At 37.3% G+C, this 21,690-nt stretch overlaps 1 protein-coding gene and 1 long non-coding RNA gene across 3 annotated transcripts in view; both read left to right on the top strand.

The window, feature by feature from the left end:
- The window catches only part of LOC131146680 (uncharacterized), a 43,667-nt gene extending 42,564 nt beyond the window's left edge, over positions 1-1,103 (top strand). The window contains exon 3 of the long non-coding RNA XR_009134433.1: positions 821-1,103. This is a non-coding gene — a long non-coding RNA (uncharacterized LOC131146680). The remainder of the gene's footprint in view (positions 1-820) is intronic.
- A 15,835-nt stretch (positions 1,104-16,938) lies between these two features.
- LOC131146678 (uncharacterized) overlaps positions 16,939-21,690 on the top strand; it is a 46,116-nt gene continuing 41,364 nt past the window's right edge. Inside the window, exons 1-5 of one of the 2 annotated variants that reach the window (XM_058096423.1) lie at positions 16,939-17,122; positions 17,231-17,301; positions 17,426-17,513; positions 17,806-17,955; positions 18,244-18,375. In XM_058096423.1, the coding sequence (XP_057952406.1) occupies positions 17,058-17,122; positions 17,231-17,301; positions 17,426-17,513; positions 17,806-17,955; positions 18,244-18,375 (506 nt within the window). In that variant the 5' untranslated portion in view covers positions 16,939-17,057. Of the gene's footprint in view, positions 17,123-17,222; positions 17,302-17,425; positions 17,514-17,805; positions 17,956-18,243; positions 18,376-21,690 lie in introns of both variants that reach the window. The other variant, XM_058096422.1, reaches the window with a different exon arrangement.

Raw genomic sequence — 21,690 nt, 5'->3', positions numbered from 1 at the left:
GAAAATAAAATAAAATGACACTAGAAATTTAAGCATTAAACTGTGTTATAAGATCACACAAGTGTCAAACACTTTACAACCAATTCAAGGTCCAAGAAAATAGGCAATAAAGGGAAAACACAATTGTTTCTTAAGACCCATATTTAAATATGCTTTTTCTCTGCACAGCCTAATTTTATTAATTACGAGTGTGCAAAACTGTGATTGATGTAAATTATCGTACAAAATAATTGTAATATTATGGCTCAATCATCCTCCTATATGGAAAAAGAGGGAAGAGGATGGTAAGATTGAAATTGATATGCCAAAAATGAAAGAGTACAAGTTTCACTATTTTTGTTTCTTTGAAATAAGGATCTTGTATTGAAAATGGAAGCACCTTTATGGTAAATATAAGGAATACACCACTGATGAAGATCATATGGGACATATACCTCATGGGTTGGCAAAAGAGGAATGGAGAGCAATGTTAAATGTCTTCACAACCGAGGACTTCTTGGTAATAATGATAATTGTCTATTTTGAATATATATATATATATATATATATATATATATATTTTTAAACAAAGAATAGGTACTTTTATTTATTGATGTATTGTGCAAAACATAATATAGGAAACGAGTATAATAAATACAGAGAATCGCTCTCATCAAAAGATGATAGCCTCCACCAAGCTAGTTCCTTTTGTACAAATAAAGTATGATATGGTGAGAGCTAAATACACACACACACACACACACACACTACATAAGTGCATTGTAATATTTCCATATCAAATTACTGCTAGTCTTTTGACTCAATAAATCAAATATTATAGATTGATGAAGAAACCGGTGTGATGGCTCTTTTATCCGATGTTTGGATGGTGGAGCATTCGTTTTTGATAGATATGGGTGAATGGGAATGGCATGATCTGGTAGCTAAGAAGGTTTATGTATGTATTTTTTTTCTTTGAAAGTATTCTTTTATTTCTTTAGACATATATGTAGACAAACATGTCACAACACTGCTTTGGTGGTTTTTTAAAGTATGATATAAAGGAATTTAAAGATTGTACAAGAGAAGAGGAGGAACTAGTTCCAAGTCAAGATGAGATATTTTCAAAGGTCATTGGCATTATATTTTGTAAGTTCATGGCAAATGTTCTGGATACAAAGCAACCAAGAAGTACACTATTTAACGAGTTAGAAAACCAACCAAAAAAACATGAAAGAATGCATGGTGGACTAATGACAAGAAAATGAGGATGATGAAGGAAAGAGAAGAACAAATGGAGAGGCTACTAAAGTGGCATGAGCAAATGCAGCAACACACTAACTCAAATCCTATGGTGAGTGGTTTATCTTTTATTTTAAGTCTGCTCCAATATGTAGTTATAAACAAACTTCAATGGAGTTTCCGCCTTGCTAATTTATATGTGAGAATTGTAAAGTATTGTTTTAATAAATGGTAATGGGGATTTATGCTCCCTGTTCATCCAATGTTATGCTTTGTTTGTTGTTTGTTTCGGCTTGATCTTGGCGTGTTTGGTAACTTGGTTTGGATGATTTTGAATGCTGTGATGGGACAATCTTGTTGTTAACTTGGTTTGGTAACTAGATGTATGATAGATTTTGCACATTAGGAATTGTAGGAAGCCTTGTACCAATTTCTAGAAAGGCTGATTGTCGAACTACTTTCAACCAGTATTGCACAAGTAACTAACTTATGACTTCAAATTAACCAATCAGCCCACTTAGCCAAGATTATACAGCAGCTTACCTAGCCCTAGGCCACACAACAAGGGTAGCCTTTTACCCAATCTAAACCCCTTCTCGTGGCTTAAAGTTTGAACAGGGGACCTTCATCATGGATGTCCTATTCTGCATCTTATTGCACTATTTGAAGGATAAAAAAAAATTCTGTTTAATATTCATGCATGGATACAAATAAAGATATTGTCATTATACACTCCCTCTCTCTAATGAAAGTTAATTATTAATATATACATTACTTTGTCAAATTTGATCGTCTTCACATGTAAGTGATGGAATTATATGGTTCTTAGATATATCATGCATCAACTATGTACCTGAAATAATTTTGGGTGCTGTTGTAATTTTTCATATTGCATTGCTTCAATTTTTAGCGGGTCTTATTATATAGGAATGTCTAACTTTTAGGGGAGACTGCCAAAATGTTTATCAATTTTTACCATTTTTTTATTTAAATTTGCAAGATGGCGATGGTTGCAATGATGGTGATGCTTGAAGTTGGAAAAGACTAAGCACAAGTTGATTTTTTTTTTCTTCTTTTTTGCATTCAATATTTTCTATAAATGGTTAATTGTTAACATTCAGAACATAAACTTATTGTATGAGTATTTTGGGATATGGATGACTTGAGAATTTCGAGCAGCTTAGATTGTTTATTTGTCATGAAATTAATTGTCCTATGTTTATATTTTGATTAATGAAATTGTTATTATGTTTAGGCTTGAAAATATATAAATTTATATATTTTGCGACCATTAATGTCATTTTGTGTAACACCCCGACCCGCCATGGGCTCAGAGTGCTAGAAAACATAACATGAAACAAAAATACTTTTTGATACCATAAATAAGAGGGTTCAACCCCGAAGGGTTTGTGGTTGCCCTTTCCATAAACAACATATAATAAAACAGCGGAAATGTTTCATTCTTAAAGTACCATACCAGAGTTCTAAGTCAATACTATTACATAAATACTTCCAATGTTTCTATTACAATCCCAAAAAGATAACCTGACTATAGTCTAGTACTTACACGAGTACTTACCAAAAAAGACTCACAAAAACACTACACTCTATAATCCTCTAGAATGCTAGGTCTGGTTTCTTGCAGGACCTGAAACAAGATTTGTATATTGGGGGGAGACACTTCTCAGTAAGGTGGATCATATTACATCAGTGTGTGACTACATGAGTTTATTTCAATAGAAAAACAATAGTAAGTTTAACTGAAATGAATTACGCAGTTAAAACATTCTCAACCTTGTAATATAGAAGATATATATATATAATTCCTACAAAAGATAGTGTAGCTCATTACAAGCTAGAGTTCCCGAGGTTAGGGTAGGATATGGACCCATACACTGTAAAATCCCTTGGCTCGGTACTCAAAGCTGTAACTCCGCCCATTTTATTTTTAAATCATGTAAATGCATATCGAACTCATCCCTTCTTAGGAACACCACATAAACATCATCTACTTCCCCCATGGTACGGGTTGTGCAGTCCATAGACCTGATCTAGCTCTAGCGGCCCACCAGTCTAATCGCTTCAATGTTACAAGTCTGCTTTGGTCATTCCCACCCTGGATTAAACACCATGTCCAATGACAAATCGACTTTTCAGATACCCACGCTTACCAATAAGGTGTGGTTGCACTGTATAACTCACTAACAACAATACCGTGCTTCCATAGTAACTAGTTCCTCAGGTGGTTCATACATCATATATATAATTTATAATGAAAGCATAGTAACTTGTGTTCATTCCATAAAGCATTTAAGAAATTTCAGTATTTTTCACAAACTCATTCATTCGTTGGCATTACCAGACATTCACAACCCTCGGTCTTAAATCGGTTTCTCGTTTTCTACAATTCCTGAAAACAATTTGGAACTCCAGTTCCCATATCTCATACAGATATTTTACTAGTTCTTTCCATTCACATTTACCCTCTCATGTCACACTCATTTGATTAAATATGCTATAATACAATAAATGGTTTGTAAAACTACAATTTATATAAAACAAGGTTTCAAGCATCTCCAACTTTTAATATAATAAGAATATATAAGTTTAAAGAAAAATGGAGACCATACCCCAAGACCCCAATTTTTCCAAAATCATAAAATACAGTTTAATCGGTTCAAATTTCAAAAAATAACTAATGTAAGACAAATCCCCTTACCTGGCTTACAAGAAAGCCTATTGGAAATCCCAAACTCTACGTCCTACAGCGTTTGCAGTTCAAAATCCTGAAATCACAATTTCCCCAAATAAATCAACAAAACCTCTAGATCAACAACCATTAATCATTTCTTAAGCCTTCCTATAGTTCACAACAACTATAAAGCCTTAAAAACCTACTTATCTCGATTTTGGAGTAACGCTCGAAATGCTTAAATCAAAATTTGCTCCGCTAGACTTGTAGAGAATCTCCCCTAGATCCTTGTAGTAACTTCCATTTGTCGAATTTGTCAACAAGCGGCGAGAAATCGTAGAGAGAGAGAGGGTAGAGATGCGGGTTAGAGAGAGAAAGAGAGAGAAATCAAGTTTCTTAATGAAGAAACCAACAAAATATTTTATTTATAGACCCCTTGACCCAGTCAAATTCGTTGACGTATGGCGCCTTCATCAACGAACCATTGAAAGCCGTTCGTCGATGAAAGAAGGACCTCATCGTTGAACCCTAAGCCTGATATTTTTCCGAACGTTCTGGATCTCTTCGTTGATGAAGCTCTGAATTTCAGCGACGAACCTCAGATGGGCCTTCGTCGATGAGAACATGGAGTTCGTCGATGAAACTTGCCAAAGATCCCCTATTTCCTTTCTTATTTAATTCATTTCTTTATTTTCCTGGTTTGGGTTTTTACGATCTCCCCTCCTTATAAAAGTTTCGTCCTTGAAATTTGCTAACTAATGTCAATTACCTTTTTATCTCACAACTTGCCGAAGAGTCGGTAGCTACCCATATAGTGGCCCCGTCCCAAATTTATTACCTACCCTTACTTATGGTGGAGGAATACTGTGGTTATATACACTATCTCGGGAGATTACAATATCCATGCGAAACTCTCCCAAAGACCAAACATACATAAAGCTATAAACAAACCTACTCTAAACACTATACATATAAATTGACACTTACTTATCGCTCTAGTCACCTGTTTAGCTCTGAGCATCTCTGAATAACTGTGGGTACTTGTGACGTATCTCTGACTCTAACTCCCATGAGGCTTCCTCTACTGCATGATTCCCCACTGTAGCTTTATTAACGGAATTCTCTTCGTACGTAGCTCCTGCTCGTTACGATCTAGGATTGGTACTGATATCTCCTCATATGCTAACGTGTCCCTGAGCTCTAAAGACTCGTAACTAATCACATGCAAAGGATCTGGAACATACCTCCTAAGCATAGATATGTGGAACACGTCATGAAGCTTAGACAATGCGGGAGGTAATGCTATCCTATACGCCACCAAATCAACTCTCTCCAGAATCTTAAATGATCCGACGTACTTAGGGCTCAGCTTGCTCTTCCTACCAAACCTCATCACTCCTTCATCGGAGCAATCCTAAAAAACACAGCATCACCTATCTCGAACTCCAGCTTCTGTCGGCGAGTATTCGCACAACTCTTTTGCTGACTTTGACTTGTCTTTATTCTATCTCTACTAACCTAGACCTTCTCGGCGGCCTGCTGAACAAACTACGACCATAAAATTTGCCGCTCACTGACCTCATCCCAATACAATGGAGATTGGCATCTCTGACTATATAGTGCCTCATACGGTGCTATCCCGATGCTGGCTTGATAACTGTTGTTGTAGGCGAACTCAACTAATGGCAGATATTTGATCCAACTGCCACCGATTCCAGTACACACTAAGCTAGCAATGAAAGCCTGATGATTTCCTTCCACTAACTCCACGCCTAACCTTTCCAGGTCCATACCAATCTTATGCTGAACACAACCGCTAAGACTGATGCATCCACAGACCCAGTATTTGCTGCTGGTAGAGTTTGCATACAATAACAATTATCAGACCAGCATTGACATGACACCTTATGAGGCGCTATGTGGTAGGAGATGTCGTTCTCCTCTATACTGGGATGAGGTAAATAAGAGGTGAGTTTTGGGACCAGAAATAGTGCAGCAGACATACGATTAAGTCCGGTTTATTAAAGATATAATCAGTGCAGCTCAAAGTCGGCAGAAAAGTTATACAGATAATTGCCGCCAGAAATTAGAATTCAAAGTAGGAGACCATGTATTTCTGAAAATAGCGTCATTGAAAGGTACTATGAGGTTTGGAAGGAAGAGTAAGCTGAGTCCTAGGTTTATTAGCCCTTTCGAGATACTTGAGAGAGTCAGGTCAGTCGCCTATTGGCTAGCCTTACCACCAGTTTTATCCAAAATACATGATGTGTTTCGTGTTTCATGTTTTTATGCTGAATAAATACATCTCAGATCTCTCCCACGTGGTCACTTATGCGGGGATAGAACTCAGAGAATCACTGGCTTATAAGGAGATACCAGTGCAGATCTTAGATAGGAAGGAACATGAATTGCATAATAAGAGAATTCTATTAGTAAAAGTCCCGTGGAGGAATTATGCGGTGGAAGAAGCTTCATGGGAGCTTGAAGAAGAAGTATGATAGAAATACCCATATCTATTTTAGTGGGGATCAGTAGTAACCAAGAAAAGATGCAGGTAAGTATGTTAAGTTTCTTTTGTGCAGGTTAGTACATGTAATAATTTTCTATTAGTAGGTAGTGTTTTAGTTTTTGGGGAAATTTTCTTTTATGTATTTGTAATGTCCCAGAACCCTAAATGAAACCACGGTATTCTTCTGCCACAAGTGAGGGTAAGTAATAAAATAAGTAGTCATTTTCCTCAAAGGATGGTGTTCAATACAGATAGTAAATTTCGAGAACGAAATTTTATAAGGAGAAGAGAATGTAGAGACCTCGAAGAATTATAGTAATTAAATAATAAAAGAAAGGAGAGAAAATAATTTTTCAAAAAGGGGTTTCAACAGGATCTCGTCAACGAGTGCAGAGTGCACGTTGACGAGCAGGCTTCTTGGGCTCGTCAACGTGGACGCATGTCTCGTCGACAATACATTACCGAGAGGGCTAATTTTAGGGCCTGAAATTCGTCGACGAGTAAGTGTTCGTCGACGAACTCCCTTTATGGACTCGTCGACGAATCCGTGTTTTATAAATATGTCAAACTCGGGTTTCAGAGAAGGAATTTCATGCAAGGTTTTCTCTCTCTAAAACGTCTTCCCCCCCTCTTTAAGTTTCTGGCTTTGTCCTTCGCCAGTTCGATGATTGGAAGCCACCACACTACTCCTAGGAAAATTCTTTTCAAAACTGCTGGAGTAGTTCGTTGGTTAGGCCAACTTGGACACCATCCCAAAATCTGGGTAAGTTGGTTATTTTGAGTTTTATAAGGTTTTTGGTGTTTTTGGACTAAGGAAAATGCTTTAGGTAGAATAATACTGAAGTTTTGTTAGGGAAAATGTAATTTTAGAGTGTTGAGCTGGGAAACACAAGGGTGTAGGTTTGGAATATTTGTGGGCTTCTCAGTAAGTCAGATAAGGGGATAAAACAAGTCAGCATTTTCATGAAATTATTTATTATTATGCAACATTTATTTTCAAGAAAATATGTATGTTATAGAATTATGTTTGAGAATATTGTCGTGAAACAGGGAAATGATTTTAACACATTTTATAAGAAAATATGATTTTAGAACAAATTATGAGTTTATGAGACTACTTACATTTGTGTGGCATAAGTATAATATTTCCATGAGAATTATGTTATTTTGAAATATTATGATTTTTTCAAGATAAACATGTTATAGCAGTTTTTAGGAAAACCCTAAAAACAGTACATGAACTATGTTTTTAAGATTATGTTAAATAGTACAAGAATGAATGTTTATTACGTTATGAATTATGCCGGCATAAATGCCGTGATTTTTACGTTATGAATTATGTCGGCGTAAATGTTGTGATTACATATGATATGTAAGAAATCATGAAATATGTTTATATCAAATATTACTCTGAAATACGAAACAACTATGTTTTAATATGGAATTTATTATATGTTATCAGAACTCGGATAACCTAGTTTAGTTTTATGAAGCACAGTATCGTAGTTGTATGTTCACGTTTACATTTACGTTTACGTTTACGTTTATGTTAGTGCTACCATACATCTTATGTAGAGTGTGGGAGATGGCAGGCGATGTGGCTTTATAGGAGTGTCGTAGTTCCCCTGGTAGTCCAATATAGGTGGAACAGGCCCATCGTACTTACACTATAACCGATATTTGACTTAACATGGTCGGCTAGCCATTGCTAGGTCCCGCCTTCGGGCTGCACAACGCTATCATGTGGGGGGTAAGACATGATGATAGCTTACTATCTATCTATCTTGGGTAATAATTGAAGTATGATATGTTTATATAAGATGATTTTTCAGTACAAGAATTTAGTATGTTAAACTATGTTATGTTAAATCATATTTTATTCAAATATGATACAATTGTTTATACATGATATGAATTATGTATAGTTTATATGTATGTCATGAAAAATACTTATGCTGTCACACACTGATATTAATTTGTCTCCCTTACTGAGAGGTGTCTCACTCCAGCATTGCAAATATTTTAGGAAATCCAGGTAGGAGGGAGGATAAAGCCATGCAGCAGTAGAAGTGGACTGAGCTACCCTGTCTATAGGGTAAGTGGGTCGAGCTAGGGTCAGATGAATATTTGGATTATGACCCTAGGATACTTTTTTGTTTTTTTGGGATGTATATATATATATGACAGATTTAGTAGAACTCTGGTATGGTTTCTAGTGTTTTGTGGCATGTATGTGATTTTTTTTCACTACTTAGGTATTAGAGTTTTATGACAGGTATATCCCTAATACCCATGGGTCCAGGTTGATCATGACTTTAGCAGTTGGCAGGTTATTAGAATTATTATAAATGTTATTATGTGGAAAAAAATGGTAAATTAGGCAGCTTGTTACAATTTGAGCTTATACTCCTACCATGCATGCCATGCATTAATTATTACAAACCAAGGATTATTACAAACCCAAAGAAAATATAACGCAATACAATACAACTTGAAAGAAAAGTGAAAGAACTTCATGCTTTGCTCCTTTGCTATAACATGGATTGCGCTGAAATATGTGCTCGTTTAAGTGTTTCTCGACTTCCATTTCTCATATGTCATCTGTGTTTAAAAAAGTAAATTTGTTCATACACTTAGCACACATGTGAGATACTGTAATTTGTCATAATCAAAATAGGAGACGGACTCAAAAAGTCAGCACATATATAGAAATTTAGGAAAGAAATCAGTACAGTTCATAAGTTTAAAACACAGACTTCAGTCACCTGACCCATATGTTCAATCACCTGAACCATTTAAAATAAGCGCTCCAGAACTAGTAGTAGCATATTAGTCGCTTGAACTCGTAAGTTCAGTCACCTGAACTAATGTTTTGATTTCTTCTACACTGGTAGTAGCAATTTAGTCACTTGAGCAATTTGCCTCAATCGCATGAACACTATGTAACTCAATGTGTTTTCATATTTTGATTCCAAAACTTGTTTTTATTTACTTTGAAAAGAATTTTGGGCTTTATAAAAATATTTTCTAAGTTAATGAACAGGTCTCTAAGTCCAATATTTATTCCTAAGAGCTTCAGTCATAAATTTGAAGTTTAAGAGTACTTACACGAGACTCTAAGAATATTAAAGTACATGTAAATCCTAAGTTTTCATGTAGTGTCACTTTAACGTCGTCCAAGCTTAATCAATACTTCAATGAGCTTGTATTCTTCATGACTTGTGAATTTAAGTTGAGCTTTAATCAATCTTTACTAGGTTTATCCATCGTGCTTATGAGAAATATAATACCTGAAATTTAACTTGAAAGCACAATTTGTATCCTTAGTTTGTTATTATCAAAACGAGATTAAGCTTTATTGGGCCAACAACTAATGCCAAATCGTTGAGCATAACTGGCGACGGTTTCCTCCTACAAGTCTCTCCCTTTGTTCTTTGCATAACTATGCTTTCTCGGTACATGTGTTCCACCCAAATATAAGTCACATCTCCAACAGTCAAGAAACCAAATAGTTGGTGGAGCTGAAAGAGAAGGGAGGGTGTTTAAATGAGAAGCGAGACAAGGGGGAGGAGATGCTTGGTATGCTTGGTTGAAGCAATGCTTGGTTTGAGACACACTTGAAAAACTAACAGAGTGTTCGGTTTAGAAGAAAAGAAATAAGGAGAGCCACGACCCATCCCCAGACCACGAATGCCTATACCACAAGAAGGTTGTGATGAAGGTTTGAATGAAGTGGTATTAGCCAATAGAGGGGTATTGGAAAGAAGACACTGTGTTTGGTGAGCAAGCCTTGACTCATGGTTTAATAGAAAACTATTGACCTGCTAAGGAGCTAAGGGATCTGGTCTGGTAGTGAGAGAGGTGACTATAGAGGCATAATCAGTACCTAACTTGGCAAGAAGATACACATAAAATTTAGAGGTGGAGAGAGGTTGTCCCGTGGCACTGAGAAAGGAAGAAATAGTGGTGGCTTTGTGATAGTTGGTGGTGATTGAATCAGAACCTCTTTTAGAGTGGTTAACTGGTATTTTGTTTGGATGACATTGGCACATAATTGAGCAGAGAAAAGAGAATGAAGAGTGGACCATTCTTCTTTGGCCGTGGTGTAGTCGAGCACTCGGGAGAGAACTTGTTCAGCGAGGGATGAATTGAGAGCAAAGACAATAAGCTGGTCTTGAAGAAGCCAATGATGGTGGGCAGGGTTCGGAAGGTCATTGGTTGTGGGGGAGGGCATAGGAATGGTGCCATCAATGTCGCGACGTCCCGGACCCGGCCCAGAGAACCAATCTCTGGTTTAAAAATGGGTTCGGCTTGCGAACTGGGAAAAATGAATGTGTATTTTGAAAATGTGAATTTTCGTGAAAAACGATGTGTGGTGGAGTCGCCACTAACCTTTTGAAGTGTGGTTAGAACACTTGATTACTACCCCGTTAGGGGTAGAATCGGTCTACGTCACCAAAGTTAGGTTCGGGAGTATGGTTACGCAAGGGGAAGGTATTAGCACCCCCTACACGCCCGTTCTTACGAATGGTACCAGATTAATAAAGAGTTTTCCCGAAATAAATGTAATAAGCCTTTAAAGATCACTCCCTTTCAAAAGTCAAAAACAAAATGAAAATACTATATAGGTATTCCCTCAGAACCGGGGCAATCTAGTACTCCGAAGAGTCAATGTTCTCGTTTGCAATCATCGGGAAGGAAAATCGAAAATAGGATACAAAATACGCTCCCGAGGATTTTGAAATCTATAGGTTTTTTTTTTTTAAGTATCAAAAATACTATTTCGGGAGGTTTTTGAGATTGGTTCGGGATTGGAATGAATTTTTCTTATGCCTAAAAAGATATTTTTGTGATTTTTCCTAAGTGTGAAAATGATTTTTGATATTTTTCCCAAACTTTCAAAATAACACAAATGAAATCAATTGAAACCAAAATGTGAAAATACTTTTGGAATTTTTGAAAATTTCATGATTTTTGTGAATTTTATGGATACAACAATAATATGCAAGCGAAATGGAGAAAACTGGGGTGAACCAGTTTGGGAATGGTGAGCCGGTCAAACGTTGACCAGTGTGGGGGGGAAAAACCAGTTTAAGGTCTTGGTCGAGACCAATGATTTTCCGGAATTTTTCAATGTCCTTCCGAATACAACAGAATTTTAGACAACAATCACGAAAGTCATGGTTTTAAAGATATGCCTTTAGAATGTATTTTTGAAAATCTTGAATGTAGGGAAACAAATCTAACCTTTGCCAAACATGTTAGAAACTTTCTTGGATTTTCTTCAAAAATTTTCAAAGGTAAATAAGTTTCAAAGCTTTAAAAATTTTTGAATTTTCTTTGAAATTTTTTTTTTTTGAATTTTTGTGTCTTTTATGAAATTTTTTTTGTTTTTTATTTTTTTATGAGTTAAAAGGAAGCTATTTAAAGTAAAGAAAAGTGAAATAAAGTCAAATAAACCAACAGAGGCCGATTAGGGAAAGGGGGACGGAAATGTAACATAGGAAGAGAAAGTTCATTGGTCTTACCTATCGTCTTTTTCTCCTTCGGTCTTCTTCTCCTGTCTGTGAATCCGCAAGGTTAGTCTACAGCGCCTTCCCGAGGGTTGTTCTTGAGTTCTGATTTGAGGCACTAGGGAGTACCTTCTTCAAATGGAGTGACCCGGTACCGGTAGGAAAAGGGATCAATCGATCGCTTGATCTTCTTTCGTTTTCCTCTGCTCCGGTCTTCTTTTCCTGCTGATGAGTCTACTAGGGCCGCTCTACAACGTCTTCCCGAGAGTTGTTCTTGAGCTCTGATTTGAGGCACTACGGGGTGCCTTCTTCAAATGGGGTGACTCAACACCGATAGGAAACGGGATTAGTCGACCTCTTGATTTTTACTCAAAAAAAAAAAGACTAACTTCACAAACTCGTGATAGAAAACTTCAATATTTGAAATCTTCTCCTTACCACCACTAAGAGCTCCCTCCTTGTGCTTGGAATGAGAGGGCTATATATAGGCTTAGCTTAGGGCAAGCATAGGAAAGAAGACATAGGGGAGTCATGATGGGGGAAACCAAGTATGGGGGGAAGAATGATGAAGGGAAATTAGCATGGGAAGAATGATAAAAGGAAGAAACATGACATGTGGTGAGTGATGATGGAGGGAACAAAGTATGGGATGAAGAATTATGAAGGGAATATATTATGGGAAGAATGATAAAGGGAAGAAACATGACATGTGGTGAATGATGATGGAGGGAACAAAGTATGGGATGAAGAATTATGAAGGGAATATAGTATGGGAAGAATGATAAAGGGAAGAAACATGACATGTGGTGAATGATGATGGAGGGAACAAAGTATGGGATGAAGAATTATGAAGGGAATATAGTATGGGAAGAATGATAAAAGGAAGAAACATGACATATGGTGAGTGATGATGGAGGGAACAAAGTATGGGATGAAGAATTATGAAGGGAATATATTATGGGAAGAATGATAAAGGGAAGAAACATGACATATGGTGAGTGATGATGGAGGGAACAAAGTATGGGATGAAGAATTATGAATGGAATATAGTATGGGAAGAATGATAAAGGGAAGAAACATGACATGTGGTGAATGATGATGGGGGGACAAAATATGCTTGCATTTGACAAATTAAAATAAATAATAATAATAATAATAATAATAATAATAATAATAATAATAATAATAATAATAATAATAATAATAATAATAAGAGGGTTCTAGAAGCTGTGCGGAGCCCATCGGAGATGTGTGGGGCCCACGCACCATGTGGGGTCCACAAGCCGTTTGAGGGTTACAGGAACCCGAGCTAGCAAGGCACCGGATATGTGGATCCGAGTTAGCACACCAGAGGGGGTAACGTGCACCGGATGTAGGAATCCGAGCTAGCGTACCAAGAGAGGTGGGGCCCACCAAACATGTGGGGCCCAATGAAGATATGTGGGGCCCACGCACCATGTGGGGTCCACGAGCCATTTGAGGGTTATAGGAACCCGAGCTAGTAGGCGCAAGCATGCCAAAGAGGTAACGTGCATCGGATGTAAGAATCCGAGCTAGCGTACCAGAGGGGGTAACGTGCATCGGATGTAAGAATCCGAGCTAGCGTACCAGAGGGTAACGTGCATCAGATGTAGGAATCCGAGCTAGCGTACCAAGAGAGGTGGGGCCCACCAAACATGTGGGGCCCAATGAAGATATGTGGGGCCCACAAGCCACGTGGGGTCCACGAGCCATTTGAGGGTTATAGGAACCCGAGCTAGCAAGGCACCAGATATGTGGATCCGAGTTAGCACACCAGAGGGGGTAACGTGCATCGGATGTAGGAATCCGAGCTAGCGTACCAAGAGAGGTGGGGCCCACCAAACATGTGGGGCCCAATGAAGATATGTGGGGCCCACGCACCATGTGGGGTCCACGAGCAATTTGAGGGTTATAGGAACCCGAGCTAGTAGGCGCAAGCATGCCAAAAGAGGTAACGTGCATCGGATGTAAGAATCCGAGCTAGCGTACCAGAGGGGGTAACGTGCATCGGATGTAAGAATCCGAGCTAGCGTACCAGAGGGTAACGTGCATCGGATGTGGGAATCCGAGCTAGCGTACCAAGAGAGGTGGGGCCCACCAAACATGTGGGGCCCAATGAAGATATGTGGGGCCCACAAGCCACGTGGGGTCCACGAGGCATTTGAGGGTTATAGGAACCCGAGCTAGCAAGGCACCAGATATGTGGATCCGAGTTAGCACACCAGAGGGGGTAACGTGCATCGGATGTAGGAATCCGAGCTAGCGTACCAGAGGGTAACGTGCATCGGATGTAAGAATCCGAGCTAGCGTACCAAGGGGTAACGTGCATCAAATGTAGGAATTCGAGCTAGCGTACCAAGGGGTAACGTGCATCGAATGTAGGAATTCGAGCTAGCGTACCAAGAGAGGTGGGGCCTACCAAACATGTGGGGCCCAATGAAGATATGTGGGGCCCACAAGCCACGTAGGGTCCACGAGAATGTGTGGGGTCCACAAGCAGTGTGGGACCTACAAGAATGTGTGGGGTCCACAAGCAGTGTGTGACCTACAAGAATGTGTGGGGTCCACGAGAATGTGTGGGGTCCACAAGCAGTGTGGGACCTACAAGAATGTGTGGGGTCCACAAGCAGTGTGGGACCTACAAGAATGTGTGGGGTCCACAAGCAGTGTGGGACCTACAAGAATGTGTGGGGTCCACAAGCAGTGTGGGACCTACAAGAATGTGTGGGGTCTACAAGCAGTGTGGGGTCCACAAGCAGTGTGGGACCTACAAGAATGTGTGGGGTCCACAGCCAGTGTGGGACCTACAAGAATGTGTGGGGTCCACAGCCAGCGTGGGACCTACAAGAATGTGTGGGGTCCACAGCCAGTGTGGAAAGGTTTTGACATGAGGTCTCCTCGGAAAGGCCTGGTTAAAATTGGGGTGTCGACAATCAATATAACCAAAAAGCTGGTAGCCTTTGAGAAAGGGAAGGACTTGAGCTTTCTAGAGTAAGTAATTGTCTATGGTCAACTTAATAGTAACAAAATGAGAAAGGGAGTTGATGATGGAAAGAGAGGAGAAAGTGTCAGATTGTTTTTTTGGGCCAAGATCCATGTTTGCATGTTGAGAAATTTTAAGAGGGGGGGGGGGGGGGGGGAGGAAGGAAGAAGAAGCTAGACGTTGGTCTTATGTTGGCTCTAATACCATATTGGAGTAAAAAAGATGAAGGCACACCTTCTATAGTAAAGCCTGAACCAGAGTATTTTTATTGTTTTTGTATATTTTTTTCTTACAGAGTACTGCAGCATATATATATAGACTATTACATAACAAAAAAATATTTTCATAACAGAGTTTGTTACATGAATGATTCCATTGTGCCACCTATGCTAGGCTCTTCCCTTTGCAATTATTTGTGGGTCATCATGCTCTGTTGTATTTTTCCCAACACGTGTCAAGTTACTTTCAAGTAAGGTGTCAAAGCTGCATTCATTTATTAAATGAAAATGTTATAATTATTCTCCGATCACACAAATTATCAAATTATGTTATGATTATTTGATTTATTTTCTATCTCATGTTACTTCAAACGTCACAATAAAAACATATGACTTTGAAATTAAAACTAGATTTAATAATTATGCAAATTGAAATAAAATTCACACATTTATCATTTATATATTGAAATAAATATACGATGAAATAATACCCTAATCTCCAAAATTTACACATTAATTGACTAAACATTCAAATATTTATGAATTTAAATAAAAATCCTAATATTAAAAATTTCCAATACAAAGCATATGACTTCAAAATTAAAACTAACTTTAATAATCATGCAAATTGATAATAATAATTTCACATTCATCATTTATATATCCAATTAACATAAGATTAAATAAAACTATAGCCTAAAAAAATTACACATGTACTAATTAAACATTGAATTAATCATGAAATTAATAAAAACCCGTGCATAAAAAATTTCCAATTCAAACCTTATGGCTTCAAAATTAAAACTAAATTTAATAATCATGCAAATTGAAATAAAATTTACACATTCACCATTTATGTGTTCAAATAAATATAAGATGAAATAAAGCCCTAACCTCAAACATTTACATATTAATTGATTAAATATTCAAATAATTATGAAATTAAATAAAAACTCTAACATTAATAATTTTCAATTCAAAGCATATGATTTCAAAATTGAAACTAATTATAATAATCATACAAATTGATAATAACAATTTGACATTCATCATTTTTATATTCAAATAAACATAAGATTAAATACAAATCTAACCTAAAAAATTTACATATTTACCAATTAAACATTCGAATAATCATGAAATTTAGTAAAAACCCTAACATAAAAAAAGTTCCAATTCAACCTTATGACTTCAAAATTAAAACTAAATTTAACATTCAACAAATTGATAATAACATTTACACATTCATAATTTATGTGAAAAAATTAGGCATAAAAAAACTCTAACCTCAATTTTGGGGTTTCACAATGATGCTTCAAAACAACAAATTGATTTCGATACAAGTCAATTCAACATATAAGACAATAATTTCTATTTCAAACTATTCAAAATTTCAACTAAAATTTCAAATTACAAAGGATTTAGGATTTTAAACAAACTTAGATGTGGGGAGAATATACATCATTTTAGTTTCTTAAACAATGGCCTCCTAGTATTCGGCTTGTACCTATGTGACAGAACGTTCGGCTTATTTTTGTGTAATAGAATGGTCACGTCATTTGGTTGCCACTCGAGAAAAATTACCGATTGAAATAACGTTATTTATTAAAAAAAAACACCAGATGAAGTAGTAATTTTTAATTATGGGTCACATCATCCTGGTCTATTCAGCAATACATGCCAATTAAGCCTTTTTAAAATTTGGAAAAAAAATTTACCAAGTATTTTTAAATAATTTGTATTAAAAAAATATTAAAATTCGGAAAAAACTCTGACAAAATACCATTTGCTGGGCGCCAAACGGGTAATGGTGTGCTGGGATTGCAGTTGCAGGCTCAGCGTCCGCTTGCTCAAGAAATGTTGGGGAAGATGACGGCCGGTACGACGCCGGCGCTGCACCATGCCTGCTGCATCCTCTATCACCCTGTCTCCTTTGCTTCTCCCACGACCAAATTCGCGTTCCCGGTGAAACCCAATTCCTCGCATCACTTCAATTCACGCTGTCAAACCTCCATATTTATGGACCTCAAATCCTCACCCTTTTCATTTATGCTTCATTTTCTAGATTTTCAGGTGCCCTGCTCCTAGAATTTCTCAACGGTCCCCGACTACTCATCCTCTAGCAATTTCAGGCAAAGGGCATGGTCTCTCTCTCTCTCTCTCTCTCTCTCTACTTGCCTGTTTTTTCTACATTGGTATAATATTCATAGAAAATATGCATTGGTGCTTATTCTGAATCACTGCTTTACCTTCTGGTTAAGTCTACAGGTGATTATGATCCTGAGCTTCGGTCAGTGCTCGAACTTGCCACGGATTCTGAGCTGTATGATCTTGAAAGAATCCTTTTTGGTCCCAGGTAACCATTTTTTCTGCGTTTTTATTTTTTTCACGTAATTTTATAAACCAAAATCAAGAACATCAAACAGAAAGAAGTTCAATCAGGACTGAAACGAGGTGCAGGCTTATGCTCAATCCCTTTGAATTGGCCCCGGGAAAAAAACTATTGTTATGTTCCAAGTCTCTCTCAGTCTTATTCTGACTGCCTATGCAACTTACCTCGTAATAGCATCTATTCCCATAATTTTTTTGGCTAATTTTAAATTGGTTTGAAATTCTGACGCAATGTTGAAACTTTTGTTTGTGTTCAGCTACTTCAGTCCTTTCCTTAAATCGATAACAAATCGAGCCCATATTGACCATGGCATGACTGGAGAAGACCTTGAAGAGCGAGACAATTTTATATCTATTCTTGAGTCGCGATTCTTGTTCCTTGCTGCCGATGCCCGCTCAACATTAAGGTATTGAATTGCTTTTCTGATGCCACTATAGAAGGCAGTGCTTATTATTAGTGCTCCAGCTTTGTTGCGACTAGGTTAACCTGTGGTGCCTATTTTAGTGTAAAATGTCAATGCATCAGAAACCTATTGGGGTCAGTATTTTCTAGCATTGATTTTGCTGATTTGCCTGCTAAAATTGAACTAATTTTTAGCGTTGTTTCAAAATTAACTGAATTTGGTGTTTGGCAGTTTTGTGATTCTCAGTTAAGCTTAATTGGAAAGAAATTTAATCAATTTCATTTGATGTAGGGGTTGGAGGCCTTCATATAGAAATGTCTTGCTTGGTGCGAGGAAGAAGTTGAATGTTCCTTGCTCATACAAATTGTCAACTGAAGATCTAGAAGTAGAGATTTTTCTTCACCTCTTGCAGAACTACTCAGGGTATTACTTCTACCCTGTTCTCTAAACTTTATAAAACTATTTTTTATCATTGTTGTTGAAGTAATAATTCCTCTAGTCAATAGTCATTCACAAGAAGGGAGAACTTGAACTTCAAACAAAATGTTGCCTGTCAGATTTGAGCTGGATTTGTAGCACTTGCATGACCGTCGTTTTCACATATGCCTATGAAATGAGAGGGAAAAAAAATGTATAATATAATTACATAATCATTAGTGCTTTATGGTGTAGAATGTTAGGTAATCAAGAAGCACAACATGCTTATAAAGTGCACATAGAAGGCTGGGGTTGTTGATGTGGTGATTTTTGGTATGACAAGATTGGATAGAGTTGGATTGATGAAGACAACGGATTGGGTTGCAGGGGCCCAACCAACAAGCCCTATTCATGATTTAGGAAATATATATTTTTAATAGTTTTTTACTAATTTTGTTAGGGAAACTGTTGTTATTTTTAATTTTGGAAACTAGATTTTAGGGCTTTCCTAAGGCTGTGTACTGTAGACCCATCATGGTTCGACCCTTCCGTGGAACCCGCATACATGGGAGCTTTGTGCACCGTGGTTTGCTATTTATATTTTTTTGTAATCACTTTGACATTCAGTTTTGGAAATAGAGTCGTGACTTGAGAATTTTGGGGTTTAGCATTTTATTTTTATTTTTATTTATTTATTTTTTCTTCCTGAATGCTGCATCTGCTCTTAATCCCTATCAGACGAGCCTTAAGTCGCTACTGCTTCTGTCATTGTAGCACCGGCAATCACACTGCCATCTTTACTCAAAAAAGGAAAAAACACACAACACATGCACATACCCTGCCATCATTGTCATCGTTGCCATCTACTTGATAATTGGCACTACCATACTACCACCGTGACCCATAATCCTAGACAAATCTTACGCAATTTTTTGTTTGAAATCTCTAGTCCAAATCCCCATCTATTGCTCAATAGCAGTCCTAGATACCCTTTCCAAATAAAATCCTTGCCATCACAATATGCCAACTAGTTGTGAATGTGATGTCCACTCTAGCACTATTGTAACTGTTTGTTACTTGGTTTTTTTGGAGGATGTCTTCTCCTCCTCTCATTTTACTTTTTTATTCTCTTTTTTAACAGATTATCCAAAAAAAGGACAGTGTGAATTAGCAAACTTGCAGTGCTCTGTCAAGTACAATGGAAAGGGTTTAAAGAGGGGTTTTCTTATTTAGAGCTTGTTAGATTTCATATTGTTTTTTTCTTTCTTGTTCTTTTCTTTTTTTGAGAATCTCTTGTCCTTTCTTAGGTTGTAATTTCACTCTTATCAATCCTTTTTTTTTTTTGGTAGCAGAAAATGAAATTTCATTAATAGATTAAAAATATACATGAAAAGGAGAATTACCACCCCCCCCCCCCCCCACACAGAAAATTTGGCACAAACTAGAAAGAAAAAGAAACAAACAGAAAAACCACAGCTAGCATAATCAAGCCATTAGATATCTCCAGTCTTGTTGAACATCCTAGAAGGTCACTCCTTTGAAATGCTGATAACCAATACACCATAGCAATGCCAGGTAATGAATCTTTTCCCAAAGCAGCTAAGATTTCAACTTTTTTCCATGAAAAGATATGCATGCTATGTTTCAACAAGTCCCCAAAACAATGCAAACAAAGTGCATTTCCATAATGCAGCCCTGTCTCTTCTCTTTCAGAAATTCTTGAATGAAATAGCCAAAGAGTCCTTCACTGAATCTATAGACACAACTCATGCCCAACAAACAAATTAACTTATTCCACACTGTCCAAGCAAAATCACAGTGCTGAAAAAAGTGAGATGTCTTTTTTCTGAATTATTACAACTGTTGAGATTTTGATTAAATGAATGACCTAACTTGAAGATAGGTCTGTCCCTCTATTTATAATGCAAATCAAGTACACCACTAATTAACATAGTAACAAACTTAATAATAATACTAAAACACATAAATAACCTCCAACACTGCCCCTCAAGTTGGAGCATAAATATCATATACTCCTAGCTTGTTACAAATAAATTTAACACGAGCACCCGCAAGAGCTTTGGTAAACAAATCAGCAAGCTGCATATCAGACTTCACATAAGCAGTGGTAATGAGCTTCTGCAAAAGTTTCTTGCAAACAAAATGGCAATCAACTTCAATGTGTTTTGTCCACTTATGAAATACTGGTTTGGAGGCAATATGAAGAGCAACTTGATTATCACATATCAACTTCGTTGGCTGAGAATGTGAAAAACCCAATTCTTCCAACATGTTCTTCAACCAGACAAGTTTACAAGTAGTGTGAGCCATAGCTCTATATTTTGATTCAACACTTGACCTAGCCACCACAATTTGTTTCTTACTCTTCCAAGAAACCAAATTACCACCAACCACGGTACAAAACCTGGTTGTGACCCTAATCATGATATAAAAGACCTCTCCTAAGTGCACCTTTGAGATATCTCAAAATGCGGATTACTGCGTCCCGATGACTTGTCCTTGGAGAATTCAGAAATTGACTCACAACACTTGTTGCAAAAAATACGTCTGACCGAGTGATTATGAGATAATTCAACTTTCCAACAAGTCTCTGGCATCATCCAAGATTAGGCAACAAATCATCCATTTCCGACATTAACTTGCTGTTAGTATCCATGAGTGTATCAACCGGTTTGGATCCCAACAATCCAAGTTCATTCTACAGATCAAGAACATACTTCTTCCGTGACAAAACAATTCCCCTATGAGATCTAGATACTTCTACACCCAAGAAGTATTTCAACGGTCCCAAATCTTTGGTTTGAAACTTAGTCTATAGAAAAAGTGTGAGACTCTGATTACCTTTATCATCATCACTTGTAATAACAATATCATCTACATACACAACAAGAAGGATCCTACCTGATGAAGTATGACGATAAAGCACAAAATGATCCATTGCACATTGTCAAAGACCAAACTCAAGTACTACAACACTGAAACGACCAAACCATGCTTTGGGATACTGTTTTAGACCATATAATGCCTTCTTGAGCCGACACAATAAGCTTGATTCCCCCTGAGCAACAAACCCAAGTGGTTGGTACATATAGACCTCCTTCTTAAGATTACCATGCAGGAAGACATTCTTCATATCTGATTGATGTAGAGGCTAGTGACAAGTGGCAGCCAAGGAGATGAACAGACGTACTGATGTAAGTTTGGCAATCAGAGAAAAAGTGTTAGAATAAAAATTCAAGCCATACATTTGAGTATACCCCTTAGCAACAAGACGGGTCTTTAGACGAGCCAAAAGCCATC

Source organism: Malania oleifera, chromosome 13 (assembly GCF_029873635.1).
Source record: "Malania oleifera isolate guangnan ecotype guangnan chromosome 13, ASM2987363v1, whole genome shotgun sequence".
Taxonomy (NCBI): Eukaryota; Viridiplantae; Streptophyta; class Magnoliopsida; order Santalales; family Ximeniaceae; genus Malania; species Malania oleifera.
This window is presented reverse-complemented; position numbering and strand designations above follow the sequence as displayed.